The 21023-nt window shown below is 48.7% G+C and overlaps 8 protein-coding genes across 8 annotated transcripts; 4 read left to right on the plus strand and 4 right to left on the minus strand.

The window, feature by feature from the left end:
* Positions 1 to 2701: 2701 nt before the first annotated feature.
* On the plus strand, positions 2702 to 3505 carry SMM1 (Smm1p; the record flags this gene model as incomplete). Its single annotated transcript, XM_018879336.1, has 1 exon — positions 2702 to 3505. One exon carries the CDS (start codon positions 2702 to 2704, stop codon positions 3503 to 3505), a length of 804 nt encoding a protein of 267 aa, XP_018737263.1.
* A 2244-nt stretch (positions 3506 to 5749) lies between these two features.
* On the minus strand, positions 5750 to 7441 carry XKS1 (xylulokinase; the record flags this gene model as incomplete). Its single annotated transcript, XM_018879337.1, has 1 exon — positions 5750 to 7441. The coding sequence occupies one exon, from the start codon at positions 7439 to 7441 to the stop codon at positions 5750 to 5752; it is 1692 nt and encodes a 563-aa protein (XP_018737264.1).
* A 303-nt stretch (positions 7442 to 7744) lies between these two features.
* SPC1 (Spc1p) lies at positions 7745 to 8032 on the minus strand (the record flags this gene model as incomplete). The annotated part of the gene is made up of 1 exon (XM_018879338.1): positions 7745 to 8032. One exon carries the CDS (start codon positions 8030 to 8032, stop codon positions 7745 to 7747), a length of 288 nt encoding a protein of 95 aa, XP_018737265.1.
* A 1021-nt stretch (positions 8033 to 9053) lies between these two features.
* Positions 9054 to 10850, minus strand: MCP2 (Mcp2p; the record flags this gene model as incomplete). Its single annotated transcript, XM_018879339.1, has 1 exon — positions 9054 to 10850. One exon carries the CDS (start codon positions 10848 to 10850, stop codon positions 9054 to 9056), a length of 1797 nt encoding a protein of 598 aa, XP_018737266.1.
* A 693-nt stretch (positions 10851 to 11543) lies between these two features.
* Positions 11544 to 12869, plus strand: RMT2 (Rmt2p; the record flags this gene model as incomplete). Its single annotated transcript, XM_018879340.1, has 1 exon — positions 11544 to 12869. One exon carries the CDS (start codon positions 11544 to 11546, stop codon positions 12867 to 12869), a length of 1326 nt encoding a protein of 441 aa, XP_018737267.1.
* An 862-nt stretch (positions 12870 to 13731) lies between these two features.
* ERG11 (sterol 14-demethylase) lies at positions 13732 to 15330 on the plus strand (the record flags this gene model as incomplete). Its single annotated transcript, XM_018879341.1, has 1 exon — positions 13732 to 15330. One exon carries the CDS (start codon positions 13732 to 13734, stop codon positions 15328 to 15330), a length of 1599 nt encoding a protein of 532 aa, XP_018737268.1.
* Positions 15331 to 16026: 696 nt separating this feature from the next.
* On the minus strand, positions 16027 to 19407 carry MNR2 (putative Mg(2+) transporter MNR2; the record flags this gene model as incomplete). The annotated part of the gene is made up of 1 exon (XM_018879342.1): positions 16027 to 19407. The coding sequence occupies one exon, from the start codon at positions 19405 to 19407 to the stop codon at positions 16027 to 16029; it is 3381 nt and encodes a 1126-aa protein (XP_018737269.1).
* On the plus strand, positions 16535 to 16753 carry AWJ20_2400 (uncharacterized protein; the record flags this gene model as incomplete). Its single annotated transcript, XM_018879345.1, has 1 exon — positions 16535 to 16753. One exon carries the CDS (start codon positions 16535 to 16537, stop codon positions 16751 to 16753), a length of 219 nt encoding a protein of 72 aa, XP_018737270.1.
* Positions 19408 to 21023: the final 1616 nt, after the last annotated feature.

The following is a 21023-nucleotide window of genomic DNA, read 5'->3' on the forward strand; positions in this document are numbered from 1 at the left end:
TTTTGATTTTATTTTCGAGGTACTGAAATTGATTGATTAGTATTCGACTGTTGTATTTGTAATATTCGGTCTCTTTTGGAAATTATTTAACTAGTTCTTTTATTATTATTTCTTCGACGACCGTTTACAGTATTACTACACCACCGCTTACAGTACTACGACCTCACCACAGCTTAAACAGCTACAGTATTACTACACCACCTCTTTTACCAGTTGTCACTATCTTGTATCATTATCAACTACTACACATTCTGTGAACATTACTCAGCTCGACTTGGTCACTGGTATACCCTCTTTAAGATTCTTCTACTTATTCCATATTTATTTGTGCTTTCAGCTATCATTTTGACAATATGGCTCTCGGAAGATCACTCACAAAAAGGCTTCAAAAGCTGAATAAATCAGTTCGGTCGAATAAATCCGACTCGGACGACGAAACCCTTTCTCCTATTAAAGAGTCGGTCAGTGGTGATGAGTTTGTGTCGATATCTTTTGAAGAGACTTCGGAAAACACTCGAGTGCCCAATCTCCATGACTCAGATGCCTCATCGATCACTTCGTTGAACAACAACAGTAATCAAAACTTGCCTTCATATACTCGTACACCCTCGTCCTCGACCACTTCGAACTCTATTCTCACATTATCTGAGGAGCCTACACCACTTTCGTCAGGATTAAACACCCCTGGCGGTATCTCGCTCAACTCGTCACCTCCCTCTTCGTTCCTGTCTTCTACTAAAGCACTTGTCAACACCGGCAGCTTTTCAAGAGACCTGTTGCCATTATTAAATCAAAGCCATGGCGGACCCACTGCCAGCTATTTCAGTTCTATTGAAGCCAGTCCCGAACTTGCTCACGGCCCACTGCCTATTCATACCCACCAATCGCAGCCATCGACCTCGTCCAGCCGCTACTCACCTGTGATCCCCCAAGGAGCACAAATGAACCTCAGCGAGTCACTTTTCGTTTCCGAGACCGAACCATCTGCGACCTCGGGCCTTGTCCAACAGCTTCCAGCGGCCCTCGTCAAAGAAGACAAAACTCGAATCATGACCCACGAGGACGAACAGGATGCTCAGGCCGACGAAATGGCCATGTACATTCTAGAAAAGGTCAATGCCGACGACTATGTCCGGGAAATCAAGACCGGTTCTTGGTACATCTAAGTCGCCCGACAGACCACCCCCATCAGCAAGCTTGTCCACCCCCAGCGACAGCTTGACCGATACTTATTTTATTAGTATGGCCCTGCCATGCATTACGACCCTTTACGACCACCCCCACGACCTGCACGACCCTCTCTGCTACAGTTATATAAATGTAACAATACAGCACAAATATCTACTTCTTCTTCTACGGTGCTGCCTCCGGCGGCTGGGGCTCCGCCCCAGACCCCGCTGCTCCTCTCGCTTCGCTCGAGTCGGAGCGTCGACGGTGCCAGCAACTCCTGCGAAGCAGGAGCAACCAGGGTCTGGGGCGGAGCCCCAGCCGCCGGAGGCAAACACCCATCTCGGTTGTTTGGTTCCAGATACGAAAATAAGCTTTGTCGAGGAAACGGAACCGGTGGTTTTTAGAGTTGGCGATGATCCTGGAGGTCCAATTTGGGGTCGCGGTTGGGGGACCCATCAGGCCCGAATCTAAACATTTACAGGGATCGCTGGACCGTTTGGGAGGGGAGAAGTGTCAGCAGCGGGAGTGGATTGATGGCTGTGGGAACTGAATTGCGGTTGTGCCGTGTCCAAGGTCGGATTTTGCAGGCTGGTAACTTGACTGGCGGTTCGCGGGTTTGGATTACCTCGGAAAAATGACCAGAGTAGTCGAAATTTCAGTCGTTTTGAAGGACTTTTCACCCGTCTTGACGTCTTCGACGAGGCCCATAGCAGGGTCCAGTTGTAACCCCGGTATATAGTATATTGGCAAATAATTCTAATAGCGAGGAAATCAGGAAGCTGACTGAGGCATGTTGCTGAAAAACATTTCAAACTGATCCAGCGAGCTGTAGCAACAGCATTAAATAGCTTTAGACAGAGGTCTGCCGGATATTCGGGTGTATATATACCGTCTGAAAGGATGCTGGACTACAGACGTAAACTTATTTTGGCCCCCATGGTAAGTTTTGAGAGATCCAGGGCATAAACAGATGTCGACCCCCTCCAACCCCCGCCCGTTCCCCCGATTTCCCCCTGAAAAATAGCATCGAGCGACCGTTGACGCCCGACTCGAGCGCAGCGAGAGGAGCAGTGGGGTCTGGGGCGAAGCCCCAGCCGCCGGAGGCAAGACCCACCCAGAAAAAAACAGGACTAACAGGACACAGGTGCGGGTGAGCGAGCTGCCAGTCCGGCTGCTGTCGCTGAAGTATGGAGCTGATCTTGTGTATGGTGAGTATTTTTAGAGAGGATGTGGATGAGGATGGAAGTTGAACGGAGACTAACAGGAGGCAGGGCCCGAGATCGTGGATAAGAAGCTGATCCAATGTAAGAGGGTGTGGAATGAGAAGATCCAGTGTGTGGATTTCGTCGAGAAGGAGAACGAGAAGGTGGTGTTCCGGACGTTTCCCAAGGAAGAGAGGGGCAAGCTGATTTTCCAGTTGGGCACTGCATCGCCTGAACTGGCAGTACAGGCTGCTAAAGTGGTTGCTGCAGATGTCGACGAGATCGGGGTCAACAGTGGGTGTCCTAAACACTTCTCTATCCATTCCGGTATGGGAGCTGCTCTGCTCAAGACTCCTGATAAACTCGAAAATATCTTGAGAGCTCTTGTTAAAGAAGTTGGTGAACCGTTCGATATTCCTATCAGTGTCAAGATCCGCATTCTTGAAGACCGAGAGTCGACACTGGCGCTTGTTCGTCGACTGTCTAAAACTGGTATTAAATGTTTATCAGTGCACTGTCGTACGACTCCTATGAGACCTCGTGAACCAGTTATTCGTGATTATTTAGCGGGTATTGCTGACATCTGTCACGAGGCCGGTATTTCATGTATCGTCAATGGCGACGTGCGAGGCCGATTTGATCTTGCTCCGCTAATGGAAAAGTATGGGGTCGATGGGGCCATGATTGCTCGTGCCGCCGAGAGCAACACGAGCTGTTTCGCTGCTACTAAACCAGGACCTGCTGGACTGGTCGACTGGAAAACCGTCGCCAGAGAGTACACCAACTTGTGTGCCCAGTTCGACAACCATCACTCAAACACCAAATACTGTCTCCTGCAGATGATTCCCGGCAAAGACAAGCTCTACCAGACCGTCAGCAAGGCCAAATCAGTCGCCGAAATGGACTCTGCCCTTGACGCGGCCATCTCCCAGTCCAACACTACCACCCCTATCGCCATCTCCACCAAAACTACTCCCACAACCACCTCTACCGTCACTTTCAAAACTCCTACCTCTACTACATCTAATACTTCCACTGCATCTTCTGAAGAACTCCATCTTCCCAAACGGCCCCGCGAAGAGTCCCTATCAGAAACACCCCAAAAGCGTCCTCTCGCCGTCAACGCTGCTTAAACCCATGCATTTCCCTCTCACCTTATTTATAATAGACTTCTCTACCCCTTCTTCCAGGGGTCGGCCTGCCTCTGGCGGCTGGGGCTCTGCCCCAGACCCCGTGGCTCCTCTCGCTCCGCTCGAGTCGGTTCTAGGGGGGCCCTTCTAAAACCTGGTTTCTTCAGTGGGTGTGCCTCCGGCGGCTGGGGCGCTGCCCCAGACCCCGTGGCTCCTCTCGCTTCGCTCGAGTCGAGCGTCTACGGTCCCTGCCAACTCCTACTAAATAGGAGCTATATTAGAAAATAAATATAAGTCAAAGGTATCACTCTTACCTTCGCTTAAAATCCAAAAATATTAAATATAATTAGGATACCATTTATATTAGCGATGTTTTTTAGATGAATAGCAATCTACAACTGTCATCGATTAATTAATAAAATATATATTTTTTTTCTATTTTTATTACTTTGCACAATTCTAGTTCTAAAAATGGAAGTCAGACTAAAATGTTTTACCTATTTTAATTTACATTATTATCAAGTCTGGCACGAAGGGGAAAATAGAGCTAGGGAAATGTGTAAACCCCTTTTTTCCTGAAATATCGGCTGTCTGATCTTTTCGGATAAAATAGAAAAGTCGCTGAAGCTAATAAATCACTGAGTATTTCTACCTAATTTATTTTCAGAAGACACAGCGCCAAACACACCTTCCCCGAGCTTCCGGGACCGTAGAAGCCCGACTCGAGCGAAGCGAGAGGAGCCACGGGGTCTGGGGCAGAGCCCCAGCCGCCGGAGGCAGACCAGGGGTCGATAGGCGATCCTGCTGCACAGTGTTATCGGCATGCTTTATCTTGCATGACCGTGAGGCACTGAAGCGAGGCGATGAAGAGATCGCTTCTGAGGGCTCAGTCGGCCTGTAAAAGCAGTTTTGTTTGTAAAAACCTATAAAAACCTAAAACTAAACCAACCATACCAGGTCGAACCTCGCTCCACTTTGTGTGTGAAACCCAGTCCGAGTCCCGTTTCCACCTGCTGGTGTACAAATTCAGTCAGGCATGAATAGCTCGGATGGCCGATACAACTCCATCCGAGCAGCGAGCGAGGTCTTTCGCCCCTGACACAGCGATTTAGGCCCTACAAGAGACCATCCGCACCAAAATCGAGGTTTCAGTCTTCCCCTTTAAACCCACAGGCCATAAAGTTTAATCTGGAGATTTTACCCCCTAACGCTCGCGAAGCGAGCAGAACGGGGTCTGGGGCAGCGCCCCAGCCGCCGGAGGCAAAAAGTTCCGGGGCAACGTCGTCCATGGCGCCCCTAACTACCAGAGGATCGGGTTAGAACTTGTGACCACCGATTAATAATGAATGCTATCTAAAGGGTCATTAGACCCCGAAGCGGCAACGAGCCCCTGCCACGATCAGCAGTCTCCTGCACAGAGACGCATAGTACCCCGCAATCAGGCAGGGGCGTGGAGTTCTACACCTTGAACCAGCCGTTCCTGACGTTAAAAGAGCTAGCTGTATCGGGGGACTTTTCACCCTATAAATACAGGCCAGTTTCCCTTGTAAGCAAGTTTTTCTCTTTCCTCTATCATAGACACTTTTTTCAATTATCAATCCGAACAATTTTTGAATTTTTTGGTGTCTGTGTAGAGACTTTGTTTTCATAGCGAGCGAAGATATCTGCACCACAAGTCTAATAACTCTTCAAACCACAAACACAGAACTATTACAGTCGTAATATTCTCGCGGCACTTGCTACGGCCAGAAAACTGCTCGACTTCGATTCGATTCTCATTATGAACCCCAATCAGAACCCCACTCAAATCCCACAACCCCGACGGAGGTCGTCGTTCATGGAGTGGGCCTTCTCTTGGGGTGGCTCTCCTACCGGCAACCACCACATCTCGCAGCGCGAGTACACGGGCAACCTGTGGACGTCGGACCGTAAGAGAAGAGCCTCTGCTGCATCCAATGCGTCCAAGTAACCTCTCTTTTGTCGTGGTTCTAACTTAAATTATTGTTGAGGCTCACTCGCTTTTATACTTGATTATATTTGGTTGTTTTTTATTCGGGGTGGGAGGACCTGCCTCCGGCGGCTGGGCTCCGCCCAGACCCGTTGTGCTCGCTTCGCGAGCGTTCGGGGAGTGCCAGCAGACTCCTGGAGACGATCCAAGCTGCTCGCGAAGCGAGCACAACGGGTCTGGGCGGAGCCCAGCCGCCGGAGGCAGGTCCCAGGGAAGAAGAGAAGCTTGGGTTTATTGGTTTAGAGGTGTTCATGCAGATACTTCTCGCTTTTGGTGAAGGTGTCGATGGCAGCGGCGTAGCGGTCTTGGGTGTGGTGGCCGCCGACCGACTGGGTGGTGCTGTAGTTGTATTTGGAGCTGATGAAGTGCTCCCAGGTGTCGGTGGTGGCCGACGCGCCGAAAACAGCCAGGTTGGCAGCACCTTTGGCACAAGCGTCGGCGAGATCGAGACGGAATGAACCTTCAGACGGCATCAGCACTCGAGATAAGGCTTCACAGATGGCGTCGTTTCGACTGGTTCCTCCAACAAAGTACACTTTTCTGGGGGTTTTGGACTCGGTGGTCAGCATGGGTGCCAAACGGTATCGAATGGACAGAGCTTGTGATTCAAGGATTCGGAGAGCGTCGTCTTCGGGAGTCTGCCATTCAGAGGCACTGGCAGTGGAAGGTTGGGTCACATCTTGGGGCTCAGATTGGCCCTTTTTCCATACAAATCTCTTGAGAGTGCTGGGACAGTCGGGAATGATCTCGCTCAATGGGAAATAAAAGCCAATACTGCACTCGTCAGGGTTGTCGCCGAGAATTGGTCGGTTGAGGACAAACTCGTTGAACTTATCCCAACTTTGTGGGTCTGACACGTGGTACTTTTTATTGATCTCGTCACGAACTTGCTCACGAGCTAAGGCTCCGTTACAGTAACACAGCATGCCCATGTATCCCTTGCCGGTAGGATGGGTGAACATGTGGTACATGGCTGATGGAACATACTTTTCAGTCACAACAAGAGCAGTGGTACTGGTACCGAGTGAGATAATGACATCGTTGGTTTCAAGAGGCATGGACAGAATAGTACCTGGATTGTCTCCAGTAAATGGTACAATCGAACACTTGTCAGATACACCATACTTTTCAGTAAAGTATGAACTGATATTGCCAATAGATTTGGGCTTGGGCTCGACTGGTCCTAGTTTATGCTTGACTTGCTCCACCGTCTCATCGTCACCAGCAATCAACTCGAGAAGTTTGGGTGACCACTCTTTTTTCTCTAAATCCCACAGGTTCATACCACATACATCACTAATATCAATGCCAACAAACTTACCAGCTAAAACACTGGCAATGAACGATGATACAAGCGCGATTCGATCAGTGGCTTTATAAAGTTCAGGAGACTTGTGTTTCAATCTGAGAATTTGAGGACCTGTGAATCTACGATGAGGGCCACTACCAGTCACTTCAGCCAGTTTTTCTTTACCGCCAATAGCCTCTTCGAACTGTTTGCATTCTTTGGCAGTCGAGTGATCCTGCCAATTGGGACTCAATTGCCAGGAAAGTGAAGTCTGCAAATTATTTTTTAAAGTTGTAGAAGGGGACAAGTCGGCCAAAGCAGCTTCAGCTCGAGAATTCCAGAAGACACTGCCATGTTGTTGACAAGCGCCGCTGATTCCCCGTAGTTTTGACAGATCGACTTTACCGGAATCAACAATTCTTTTAAATAGTAAATCAAGAGCATCAAGCCACATCACCACTGGTGCTTGGACCTCTTTTTCCGAGGGGTTGTTGTACACACCCTTGACAGTCTTGTATTCAGGGAGGTCTCCGTCAAACTCGACCTTGGTATGGAACACATGATCCAGCGACGAGTTGACAATAATACCCTTGAGTTGTTGGGTGGACAAGTCCAGTCCTAAATATAGAGCATCGTCTGACATTGTGAGTTTGTTGTGAATTCTGACAGCAGAATGCTGATGTGATAGTAATGAGTCTGAGTGCGACTGTGAATGTGACTAATGTGTGAGTAAATACAACTGGGATCAGTGCAAAATTAGTTCACAAAACGTAAAATCCGTTAATAATTAATACCTAAAATAACAGAAACAAAAACAATATCAAATGGACAGAGTACTTTCCAATTGATTTATATCTTTGTCTTAAATTTTTTTTTGGGTTCTATTTTTTCTTGGTTCTATTTCTGGAAGTACCAATAGTAGTAGCCCTAAATCTAGTCGGCGAACCTAGTTCTTAACTTCACCAATCTGAATATTCACAGGGAGTTTAGAAACAACTTCCTGATAACGAACAGGATTCTTGTTATAAAAAGGGAATGCAGGAACTGTAGCAAGTAAAACAACAGCAAAGAACCCGCCAAACGAATAAACTGTGTATAAAATGTCTTGAAACAAGTATCCAAGAATGAAACTGACAATAGCTCCGATAGTCAATCCAACAGTAGCAACCTTTTCAACAGTCTTTTGTCCCTCGAAATCAATAGTACCTTCGATCAAATGATTTAACTGATCCATCACAAAAAAACTTCAACAGCAGCAGCAGCACAGCTTATAGATATAATTGATTTTAAATAGCCAAACGCGGTAGAAATACATCCGTAGAAGGATTGACGCGACAACCGGGGAAATGTGGAGAGACCACCCTGGCCCACTGCACGCCGTGCACTGCGTACACCGGATAAATTTCTGGCTAAAAGGTTAATTCGGGTAAATGCATACTCCCCGCGCATGGTCGAGAACGGAATCGGATCCTGACTCTCTCGATCCTTCTGGGGGACTGCCTTCTGGTTTCCCTGCGAGCTCTCGTGTGAGCCTTGTTCGGTCCTTCGGAAAGGTTGCAGGAAATCCGGGGACGGAATGTGCCTCCGGCGGCTGGGGCTCCGCCCCAGACCCTGGTTGCTCCTGCTTCGCAGGAGTTTTCCGTGGCCCTCTCAGCTTCAACTCAAATGCCATATGATTTGAAAGAATCACTATCCTCACAAGACCACGATCACCTCCGCTGACTGCCACTCTCAAGTAAAATAATTCTCAATTTCTTCTCAAAAAGAGTCGGTATCTGATCTCAATTGACTCTGTTAGTCAGAATTTATACCCAATGGCACAAAATTATTTTATATAATTAAGAAAATGCCTTCTGAACATTACGTAAATAGAAGACATATACTGCTGCTGATTCATCTCTGTATTGCAAATCTATATAAAATAGCTAAAGAGGAACCAAGATTGATATGGCTAACACTTTTTAGTGAAATTATTCTTAGCAAAAGCTCGGTAACTCACTTGTCAGAAAATGGTACTCTACGAACCCCGCAATCAGTGAGCTCTTTATAAACATGCGTCCAGTGACTACTTTGATGCACCAGGGGTCTCACTTGCATCTTCACCATGCAGCTCGAGTCGTTCCGTCGACGGTTCCTGCAACTCCTGCGAAGCAGGAGCAACCAGGCCAGGGTCTGGGGCGGAGCCCCAGCCGTCGGAGGCAAGGAGGGCGTGTCTATGATGGTGTCTATTTACATGTACAGATTGGGTGGTGGATCTATAGCTCTTCGAGTGCCGACTGGACCTGGTCGTTGTACTCGTCTTCGGCCTGTTCAAAGGTGATGCTGCTCGAGGAGGAGAAGAGGTTGCGCACTCGCGTCAGGAAGTGGTAGATGTCGGTGAGGGACACTATGGTTATAAACAGGAAGTGGTTTTTCCAGGCCAAGAGCCGTCCGTGTAGGGATAAGTCTTTTTCTACAGTAGTGGCACGGGAGGCAGAGACCGCGAATATCTTGACTCGGTTCACGGGCGACCCGAACATGCGGTTACATCCTTGGAGGATACGGATTGCTCGACCGAGAAAGATGATTTCAAGAGGGATTTTAGTGGTATCCTTCATGAAATTCTGGAACCTGTTTTTTGACGCCTCTTCCATTTCAAACCTCTCTTCTTTGGTTAATGGTTTACTGGATTTCCCATCTGAATCTTCATTTCGATGGCCACCGGCACTGCCTCCTCGGTACGCTTGCATCATCGTGGACGAGGCAAACATCTCGGTATCGCCGAATCCCCAGTCAATAGCAACTTGTTTGACAGCTTCGGTATCAAGCAAAAACAAACCTCGCCATAATTGTGCGTACTGTTTACGGAACTTCTCTGCCTCATATATATACAATCCATGGTCAATCAAGACCAGCTGCTGCCTTCCACGAACTCGCCGTAAAATCATGTTACCAGGATGCGGATCACAATGAACTAATCCCCATTCAAAGATCTGTTTGGCAAATAACTTGGTCATACTGTCAATGGCCTGACTTGTGTTATAACGTTCTTTCTTCAACCCTTCACGATTACTGAGACTGACACCCTCGATCCACTCGGATACAATGACCCGTTCAGTACACAGTTCTGGATACACTTTCGGTACGTGGATCTTGTCTTTTAAACCGGGATCACTTTCTACAAGCACTCTCAGTCTTTCAGAATTATCAACCTCGTGATGGAAATTCACTTCTTCCTGTAACTGATTAGCTACATGTTGAGCAATGAAATAAATGGGGAACTTGAACAGGAACTTTTCAAATATATACATAAGTCCTTTGTACGAAGCCAGATCCCAAGAAACCTGTTTTTTCAAATCACAATGCTGGATCTTGACTGCTACAACTTCACCAGTTCCCTTGAGTACTGCCTTGTGTACCTGTGAAATACTCGCACTGGCTATAGCCCTATGATCTATATACGCAAAGATCTCATCTGGACTCTTTCCATCAAACTCTTCTTTAAACAGCTTTTCAATATCGACCCAGCTGTCTTGAGGAGCATTGTCGAACAATTGAGCGAATATCTCACGAAACTGAGGTGGGAAAACACCTGCTTGGATGGCTATAGCCTGACCCATCTTTATATACAAACCTTTATTAGCCGAGATCAGAGCAAACAATCTATCAGCAGATCGTTTATGAAGTGCCTCAATATCTTTACCTTTTTCGAAATTGAACTTATAATCCAGTCCTATAAACAGAATATCATAAACACACCGGGCACTTCGAGTAATAGCCGACGCATTGAAATACCGGTCAAACGAGTAAAAAGCGGCACCTGCGATTCCAACACCTATCAACCGGTTTCTCCACTTGTGACCCGACTTCGACTTTCGAGGAGGTTTTGGTTTTGGCAACGACTGAGGCGAAACCGCCGCGACATTCTGAAAAGCCGGTTCGTAGTGCCGTTTAAACTTCAAACCCGAACTGTGAAATCTGTTCGTCCAAAAGCGGCTGCTGCTGCTACTACCACTTCTCCAAATCACCCTCGAGCCCACCGCCCGAGGAATCGCTTTTCCAAACACAATCATAGTCAACCGTGTTCAATTGCGTTCAGATATCCCCCAAACACAATCGCCCGTCGACTCTACTTCAAACGGTCAGATCGGATCTCATCACCCACTTTCGCCACTTCCTTCTGCTGCATATCCCCGATCTACACCGATAAGATAACGACCCTCGGTCCCGGAACCATTCTCAGCCGTGCACCCTACCTAAACCTTTCGGTGAACCACTCTTCACTCTCCACTCAACTCACGAGGTACTTTTCACTGTTGGGGTGGTCTGACGGTCGGGGGATGGCCTGCGAGCCTGGGGGTGCTGCCTCCGGCGGCTGGGGCTCCGCCCCAGACCCTGGTTGCTCCTCTCGCTGCGCTCGAGTCGTTTTTTGGGAGTCCCAGAAGCGTGAAGTGGTGTGAATTGAGCGTTTTCGGGGTGGTTGGTTGCCAGAAAATGGCCATTCAGCCCGAAATTTCACAGCAGAACCAGGGCTCAAGCCCGAAATCCTGCACAGCTGGGTTCCCCGGGCATACGAGGGTGCCCGACACCCGAATCGAGCGCAGCGAGAGGAGCAGCGGGGTCTGGGGCGGAGCCCCAGCCGCCGGAGGCAGACCCTGCATTTACCCCTGAGATATACGGCTACGGAAACTTTTCCCGCCGATCGCGATCAGCGGGAAAATTTCAGGTTCTCCGTTGTAACTGAGAGTGGTAGAAGAGAAAGAGAAATGGAGAAAGCGGAGCTGTTGTTTCGGTTGTGCTCGTTTGAGGAGTCACCGGTTGAGAAGAAGGAGTATGTCAAGCGTTTGAGAGAGTGTTTGGACGAGGTTCCTGCGACTGTGTCGACGAAAGATGTTGAGCTTGCGAAGGAGGCAGGGGTGGAGGACGTTTCTGAGGTCGATGGTGGTGATACGGGAACCAGTCCGTTGCACAAAGTGTGTGAGTCTTTTAAACTGGAATGGAGTGAAGACGAGAAGATAATGGAGACTGCTCTTGGACTGATTGATAATCTTTTTTATTACGGAGCCAATTGGATGATGCTCGACGATAACAACGAGACTCCAGGCTGTATAGCGCTCCGAAGGGGGCTGCCGGACTCAATTTACCAGCGATTCGTGGCTGCTGGTGTGCGTGCTGAGGTGTTTCTACGGAAGATCAAGGATATGATGGTTGATGACGAGGACGAGGTCGAGGACGAAGATGTGGAAGTGGCTGATGATGATGAAGAAGAGAGTGGTGACAAGGACAAAGCTGATACTGAACCAAGTGCTGAAGTCGTGGATGAGACTGAGAAAACAGAAACCGAAGACAAAATTGAAGTTCAAGAAGAGAACGGCGAGCAGTCGAGAGAAGGAGATACCGCACAAGACCAGACTGCCTATCTCAGCTCGTCCCTGCAGTACGAAGACGGCCGACTGGTCACTGAAAACCAGAAAGACGGCGTGATGATGGACTGGGAGACTCCTATTATGGAGAAAAGCGCCGAGATCATCTGTACCGCAGCTGAAGACCCTGCTTCTGAAAACATTGTGCTCAATGTGGGTTTTGGTATGGGTATCATTGACACCATAATCGAGGACAAATACCACCCTACCAAGCATTATATCTCCGAAGCACATCCCGATGTGCTAGCCAAACTCAAGACCGACGGATGGTACGAGAGACCCAACGTTGTGATTCTTGAGGGTCGCTGGCAAGACACCCTGCCATCACTGATCAGTCAAGGTGTGAATTTCGACGGGATCTACTACGACACCTTCTCCGAACACTACCAAGATATGTTAGAGTTCTTCGACCTGGTAGTAGCACTTCTCAAACCCACGGGAGTTTTCTCGTTCTTCAACGGTCTTGGAGCCGACAGACAGATCTGCTACGACGTATACAAACAAGTGGTCGAACTGGACATGCAAGACTATGGTTTCGAAGTCTCATACACAGCTATGCCCATCGACGACCACCAGGCCGACCAAACCTGGGATGGCATCCGCAGACCCTACTGGACTCTCAAAGAGTTTCTTCTCCCGAAAATCAAGTTCCTCACCATCGGTATCTAATTTATTTAATTCACTTTCTACGGGCCGAACTGCCTCCGGCGGCTGGGGCTCCGCCCCAGACCCCGCTGCTCCTCTCGCTTCGCTCGAGTCGTTTCGTGGGAATCTGGCAGCACTGGGGGACGCAACGCTCGACTCGAGCGAAGCGAGAGGAGCAGTGGGGTCTGGGGCGGAGCCCCAGCCGCCGGAGGCAGTTTCAGGGGAAATCAGGGCACCCCTGCAGGGGCGATCTGCTGCGGGCTCGTATAGTCGTATCGGTCGTCTGGTGGGTGCGCCGTGCCACTGCTGTTTTGGGCAGGAGGGGATCTTTTACCCCTGTGAAATAATCGTCTAATCAACGGGCACATGAAGTGATATTTAGCTTGGTGCTCAGTGGCCTGTTTGAAAAGTACGCCTCGCATCACCTGTTTTTGGTTCCCGACTGTTGGCTTCTCGACCGTCCGTTGTTATCGACCCATTTTGTGTCTCGGATCTTTCGTACAATCCGTATATAAAGACTGGTTGGCCGATTCCAAAAAATAAAAACTTAGTTTTTTTTCCACTTCGTGACTCGTGTTTATTGCGTGTTGACTGTCGCAAACTGCTAGCTGCGTTTGATCTGGCGTGATTTCTTGTTCGGGTCTCTCATCTTTATTCAGTATTGGTTCTATTAGCAATCAACTGATTTCAGAAAAAAAAATAGTCCCATCACCTGCTTGGTTTGATCTGTGTCTCATTCGTTTCTGTGAACATTCGTTCGTTCGCTAGAATAAATATAAATAACTGTGCTTATCCGTTGGTGATCTGATTAGGTACAAACTCAGATTTATCGATATTCAAAGAAAAAAAAAGAAGAACATAAAAGAAAAGGAAATAATTCTGCATCATGGGTCTCGTGTCTGACGTTCATGACCTCGCTTATGAGCATGCTGCTCCATACTTGGCTGCTATCGCTGCCATGCCTTTATACAAATCTGTGCCTTTATTATGGTTTGGTACTATGGCTGTGGTTGTTCTGTTGAACGCCGCTAGACAGGTGTTGTTTAGACACCCTAACAGGGTTCCTGTGGTGTTCTACTGGTTCCCTTGGGTGGGTTCTGCCGTCACTTATGGTCAACGTCCCTACGAGTTTTTCCGGGAAAACCAGAAAAAGTATGGTGACCACTTTTCGTTTGTTCTCTGTGGTCGTGTTATGACTGTGTGTTTGGGTCCTAAGGGTAACGACTTTGTTTTTAATGGCAAGCTTGCTGATGTTTCTGCTGAAGAGGCTTATAAGCATCTTACTACTCCAGTTTTCGGCGAGGGTGTTGTGTATGACTGCCCTAATGAACGTCTTATGGAACAAAAGAAGTTTGCCAAGGGAGCTTTGACTCGTGACGCTTTCAGATCCTATGTTCCTAAGATTGTTGGCGAGGTCATGCAATATATCAATAACAACCCCCGTTTCCTTACTCCTGACCACTCTATCGAACTTACCAAGACCAATCCTGAATTGACTATTTACACTGCCAGTCGTACTTTACTCGGAGACGAAGTCCGTGCTAAGTTCGACAAACGTACTGCTGAATTGTACTCTGACCTCGACAAGGGTTTCAAGCCTCTTAATTTCGTGTTTCCCAACCTTCCTCTGCCATATTACAAGGCCCGTGACCGTGCTCAGCAACAAATTGCCGGCCAATATCTCGAGGTTATCAACCGTAGACGTAGAGACAATGATATCCAGGACCGTGATTTGATTGACGCTATTATGAAGACCAGCACTTATAAGGACGGTGTTAAGATGACTGACCAGGAAATTGCTAACTTGTGTATCGGTATTTTGATGGGTGGACAACACACCAGTGCTTCTACCAGTGCATGGGCTATGCTTCATTTGGGTCACAAGACAGAGCTTATTGACAAGCTCTACGAAGAGCAAGTCAAGGTCAGTGGTGTTGGTCCTGATGGCAAATTAAACCCTCTTACCTACGACGATTTGCAGAAAATGCCCATTGTCAATGCTGTTATCAAGGAGACTCTTCGTATCCATTCTCCTCTGCACTCTATCTTCCGTAAGGTCATGCGTCCCATGGCCGTTCCCGGTACCAACTACATTGTTCCTCCTGGACACTATGTCATGGTTTCGCCCGGATACACCCATCTCGACGAGCAGTATTTCAAAAACTCGGAAGAGTTCGACCCCTTCAGGTGGCTCGAGCCCACTGCTGTCAAGGCCGATAAAGATAAGGAATCCGAACAGACTGTCGACTACGGTTTCGGAGCCGTTAGCAAAGGTGCTGGCTCCCCATACCTCCCCTTTGGCGGTGGCCGTCACAGATGCATTGGCGAGCAATTCGCCTTTGTCCAACTCGGAACCATCCTGTCCACCTTCGTTCGTGAGCTCAAATGGACCCTCCCTGCCGGCCAATCTCTGCCTGAAGTTGACTACGAGAGCATGGTCACCCTCCCCAAACACCCCGCTAAAATCGTTTACGCCAGACGTTAAACTCCCCGCTGTAATAATTAATTGATAGACTACCCTTTTACTGGTGGGGCCTGCCTCCGGCGGCTGGGGCTCCGCCCCAGACCCTGGTTGTGCTCGCTTCGCGAGCGGCTTGGACCGCGGTGGCTAGAATTATCAATCGTGGAACTCATTCCTCAGATACTGATGGACCATGATACTCTTAATTCGTTAAATTGATAGCTTTTTTGATGCTGCTATGGTTATTAATAAAAGTGAAAGAGTCCTAACCGAGGGTTCTAAATCTCGTACTGATTCTGTCAACAATCCTGGTGATCGCAAAAATATTTCTTTGAATTGTAGAAAGCAACCACATTCCCCAGGGATTATAAGCACTTTAGAAGGTCCGAAGAGGACAATGACAACTCTCTTACGGATCATGCCCTTTGTGACCTGTGACGCTTAAATTAATAGTTCCTCGAGCCTGGATCTAGTGAGGACTGGTACGGGCGTCTGTTGAATCAGGAGAATACTTCTTGACCACTACGAGTGATTTCTCCTGGCGTCTTACAGGGGTTCTGTTGATACCAAGGGTGGATCCTACTTTACACTGGGGATCATGACTTTAGGGAAATGCGAGTCCAAGGGTCATAAGCTCGCGAAGCGAGCACAACCAGGGTCTGGGGCGGAGCCCCAGCCGCCGGAGGCAGTCCTGTAATTAGAATGCTAATGATATTATGATTAGATCTTGTAAATGCGACGGGCGACCCAGAAGCATAGGACGGCCATGACGACGAGCAGCGAGCAGATGCCGCCGAACCAGTAGAGGTTGGGCACGTCTTGGCCAGGAACGAGTACGTTCATGCCCCAGAGGCCCGTGATGACGTTCATGGGGACGACGATGGTTCCGAGCACGGTGATACGGCCAAGGACATCGTTCATGTCGTTGTTAGCTCGTGTCATGTCGATGTTGATTTGCGCGAGGTAGTTGGAATGGCTTCGTGCGAGGAGCTTTTCGTAGTGGTTGAGTGATTGAACCATGGTGATGATGTGGTCCTGGATATCGCCAAGATAAAGCGCGATCTCGTTTCGTGGAGCTACTTCCCATTGCTCGTTACACCGTTTAGAAAAGCCTTTGATGACGTCTGCTTTGTTTCCAAGAAGACGTAGCAGACTCATGACTCGTTTACGGCATTCGCCAATTTGCCTCAACATATCACCTTTTTGCTTCCATTTGCCTCGGTTACTAATGTTGGTGGATCGGCTGGATGTGGATGTCGACTTGCTCGAATCGTCTTCGTCGTCCTCGCTGTCGTCGTCAGAATCGTCTTCACCAGAATGCATCTTCAAAATGGCTTCTTCAATGAGGTTTACATCGTCCTCGATCGACTCGATCAGTGGTGCAAAACCATCGGTGATGTCGTCGATAAGTGCATACGAGATCCAGTCCGACGAGACATTGAGATAGTCTTGAAGGAGTCGGGCTCTTCGTCGGACATTGATGGGATGGGCAGTAGGCGCAAAATGGAATGATAAAACTCCTTCGTGGAATACAATAATGTACATGTTGAGTGGTTTCAGCTCGTTGGCACGGTCCTTTCGTCGTTTTTTACTGGAAACAGATCGAACAGATGAACCGCGGCGATTTCGCAGCTCGCTGCCACCGCCACCGCCAAATAAGTCTTGGAATGTTCCACGGGCAGTTCGTGAACTGGAGACGGAATTAATGTTGGGGTTGTTAGAGGTGCCATTACCACCGTCGACTTCGGTCGTCTGACCACGACGGGTACGTTGTTTTTCGTAATTAGTGTCAATACTGCGGAAACAAACAAGATAATAGTTGCGGAAAAGCTCGACTTTTTCTCTTGTTTCTCCTAGGAAAATGTCTTCAGTTGTCAACGGGTGAATTCCAAAAGTCTTACTGATGACTTTCATTTCTTCCTCGGTCGGATTCAGAACGTCAAGCCAGAATGGAGACGGGTCGATGTGGCCATTGGCATGGTTATTGCCATTGCCCATGTTACTGTACGAGGCTTGAGATTCTCGGTGTTCAGCAGGTATGGGACCTCCATTACCTCCAGCAGTAGCAGTGCTGGAGGTGTTGTTGGGTTGGGTCTGACCATGCTGTGTGAAAGAACTCGGTTGGGCCTGAATATGGGTGAGAGAGGGCGATTGAGGGACTGACGATAACGGTTCCTGAACAGGTGTTTGTTCTAAAGTCGATGCATGTGGTGCGTGCTGTTGAGCAGTGTGGGTCGTGGGTTGAGGTGTTTGCGAGGTCACCGGTTGAGCTGATTGTGGAGTTCTGTTCACCCCGCTCGTCTCGGACTCGGCAGGTTCGTATGCAGGAGTTGAACCTCTGGCAGCAGAATCGAATGGCGAACGATGTGCTAATCGGGGAGGAAACAAACTGGCAAAAGTTTGACCAGGTTGAAGTAGTCCGGAAATGGTAGGTGAATGGATAGTAGCCTCCATTTCTTCGGAAAAGTACGTGAATCTGAAATCCATGGCAGCCTTTTCGTCGACTCCAGGAATGTGTCTATCACCCGATGGGAAAGTTATACGATTAGCATAAGTGTTCATGGCACTGTTGTTCCTGTTTTTATTCTTTTGTCCTCGAGAATTAGAGTTGGCCCATGGAATCACCCTATGAGGACGCAAACGTCCGCCAGCTGCTTCTGCTTCATTAATGGCATACCTGCCACGGTCGGGAATGCCACTGGTGAATGGTGAGACCGATCTCTCGTTATCATCTACCAGTCGACTTGTAGCAAGATCCTCACTGCAAAAATCTTCAATGGCTACTGGTCTATTAGCAGCAGCTGCTTCAGTAGCAGAAAGTTCTTTCAATTCTTGCTCAGCAAATTCGGTAAGAATCGATAAATCAGGCCATACTTTGGGTCCTCCAGTAGTAGAGTCAGGACGCGGTGAGTCAATAGGATAACATACATCATCTAAAGACGAAGCGTCACTGCCTCGACGAGAAGATGGTTTCGAATTCAACGATTCAATCTCACTCGAACTATCAGGGAACCCGCCAGCACCACCAGACGCACCACTAGAAAATCCCAGTCGTGAAGGACGATGCGAAATAGGTAGAAACTGCTGTCGATAACTGTTACTACGAGCATTGCGACCACCACCATCCACATCATTGTCATCATCATCAATAGCATCTTCATCCACAGCAATAGCAAAACTGTCTTCATCACCCTGACCAAGCGATGTATAATCGACAGTTCTATTACCAGCATGAATTACATCTGGAGTATGAGGATGAAGAAGAGGCAGTTGTGACAACGACCGACGATTCTTGACCCATCGTTCAACCAGACCCTGGTTATTATATCTGTTGCTGCTATTATTCCCATTACCACTGGAGCTAGCACCTCCACTGGCAAAATTAGTAGCTTTACCAATCATATCAGCGACAACACTCTTGCTCTTGCTCTTATTCTTGGGTCGGTTATTACCACTAGCACCCGCATTAATATTGCTGTTGATGATACTGTTGCTATTTTTAGTGATACTACTAGTATTCCCTCCGTGAAGCAGAGACGACCGTTCATCAGCAGCTCGACTCATTTTACGGTACGTGCTAGGAGAAACACCTGCCATTGACGGACGATGGTCCATAAGATCATTTGATTCCAACGACGAGGTTTCTGCCTCCATACCAGCAGTCGACTGGCCAGCAAACCTAGCATTCATAATGCCTCGAATCACGTCGTCTCCACTATTACTCCCCGACCGGCCATTTGCACCAGACCCACCTATAATACCCAGACCCTCTTCATACTCGTTATACAATGAGCCATTGTCGTCATTATCGACGTTTCTAAAAGAATCTCCGGCAATCTGGTAGTATCCTGTCGATTTATACACACCGCTCGAGGGTAGCAAGGGGCTTTGATGACCCGCTGACCGGAATCCAGATCCAGCACCCTCGCCATTTTCACCGTCTCCTCCATCTCTGCCACCGTCTCTTCCGCCATCTCTTCCGCCATCTCTTCCTCCATCGCGAGAACCTCCCACACTGTCTTCAGGAGCATGGCGGCCATGAGGCTCCAAAGCGGCAATGTTGCTAAAAGTAGATCTTCTAGCCCGTCTCTTGCCGGCCATCTCGAACAGTCTCTCTCAGCACTTGACTCGCTGTCCTGATTACTCTTGTTCACGCTGATCTCTCCTAATCACTCTTTTAATCACTTCTGATCACTTCTGATCATTAATTTATAAACAGATCCAATCTGGATACTGGATACTGGATACTGGATATCTAACCTGTTAGTAGCAGATCACTCGACCTCACCTCCCCTGCCCGCTCTCACCTAACAAGAGTCTACTTCACAAACTAACCACCCAAACTCACCACTGAATCAACACTGAACTTCAAACGATACTGTTGGATCACAACTGAACGTTCAATCACTAAAATAGATTACTCAAACTTCACGAAATCCGACACTTTTGTGGTCCTAAACCTGATCCAAAGCTAATGCAAATTTGGTATTCATCTAACGAGAAAGCTTATCGAAATAAACCGCTGCTGCTGATGCTGATGCTGATTCAGATTGTCCGCTCATTTACTGAAAGATCAAAGTCAGATTGAAAACTCAAAGTCAAATGAGCAATAGAAAAATACATAACAGACTCACAAAAAGCGCGCTAACGACCCTACTGTAAAACCGATTTACCATGCGCACTTGTTCGTCCAAAGAAGCTCATTCCGGCAGCAAGCAGCTGCTGCAACCTGCTCCTCGAGTTTAATTTCCATGCGCAACCACTGCCCGCCAGCTCCAGCCTCAGGCAGACCTAATGCACCCTGCGGGCTGGTGCATTTCGCCTGGACTTGCTCTTGCCGCCCGGGTCTCTGATCCCCCTACAAACTCTAATTTTCCAGCTGACTGTGGCCTGGGGGGTTTTGCCTCCGGCGGCTGGGGCTCCGCCCCAGACCCTGGTTGCTCCTCTCGCTTCGCTCGAGTCGGGTTTGGGCGTCCCAGGAGAGCTTGAAATGGGGTTGGTTGGCGGGTGGGAAAGTCTGCAGTTGGGACTGACTTTTATTCGGTTTATCGGTGTTTCTCGCTCTTAGCATCCCGTCTGGGCGCATGAATCCCGTGCATTCTGCTGCCTCTGCTGCTGATACCTGGTCTTCCACTGGCCAATAAACCCCCAATAACGCCGTTATCGCACCACCGCCACCATCACCACCACCCACTTCGACCCCCGACCCCCGCTCTTCCCGGCAGTCTAGCCCAAAACACCCCAAAACACCCCAAATCACACCCACCAGCCTCACTCCCACTCCCAAAAGAACCCCACCGTCCCCCCAAACCCGACTCGAGCGTAGCGAGAGGAGCCACGGGGTCTGGGGCAGAGCCCCAGCCGCCGGAGGCACCAGCCCCTCCCCCGCCAACTCAGGGGGTTATTGTTCCCATTCAAACGGGTCCTGCTGCTGCTCATCACTAATTTAACCTTGCATGTGGATCGGCGTCCAGGGGCGGGGGCGGGGCGGGGGCGGGGTGTGCCTCCGGCGGCTGGGGCTCCGCCCCAGACCCTGGTAGCTCCTGCTTCGCAGGAGTCACGGATTCTGGAGTCATGTGGATTTGGATTGGGATGAGGAGAAACGGGTTTGAGGCTTTTTTTCACGGGTTCAGAGACGGGGAGGCGATGTGGGGTGACCGGGATCCCGGATATAAAAATGTCGATCAATTCATTTACCCCATTGAAAACGGCCTTCC

This window comes from Sugiyamaella lignohabitans, chromosome B, assembly GCF_001640025.1.
Source record: "Sugiyamaella lignohabitans strain CBS 10342 chromosome B, complete sequence".
Taxonomy (NCBI): domain Eukaryota; kingdom Fungi; phylum Ascomycota; class Dipodascomycetes; order Dipodascales; family Trichomonascaceae; genus Sugiyamaella; species Sugiyamaella lignohabitans.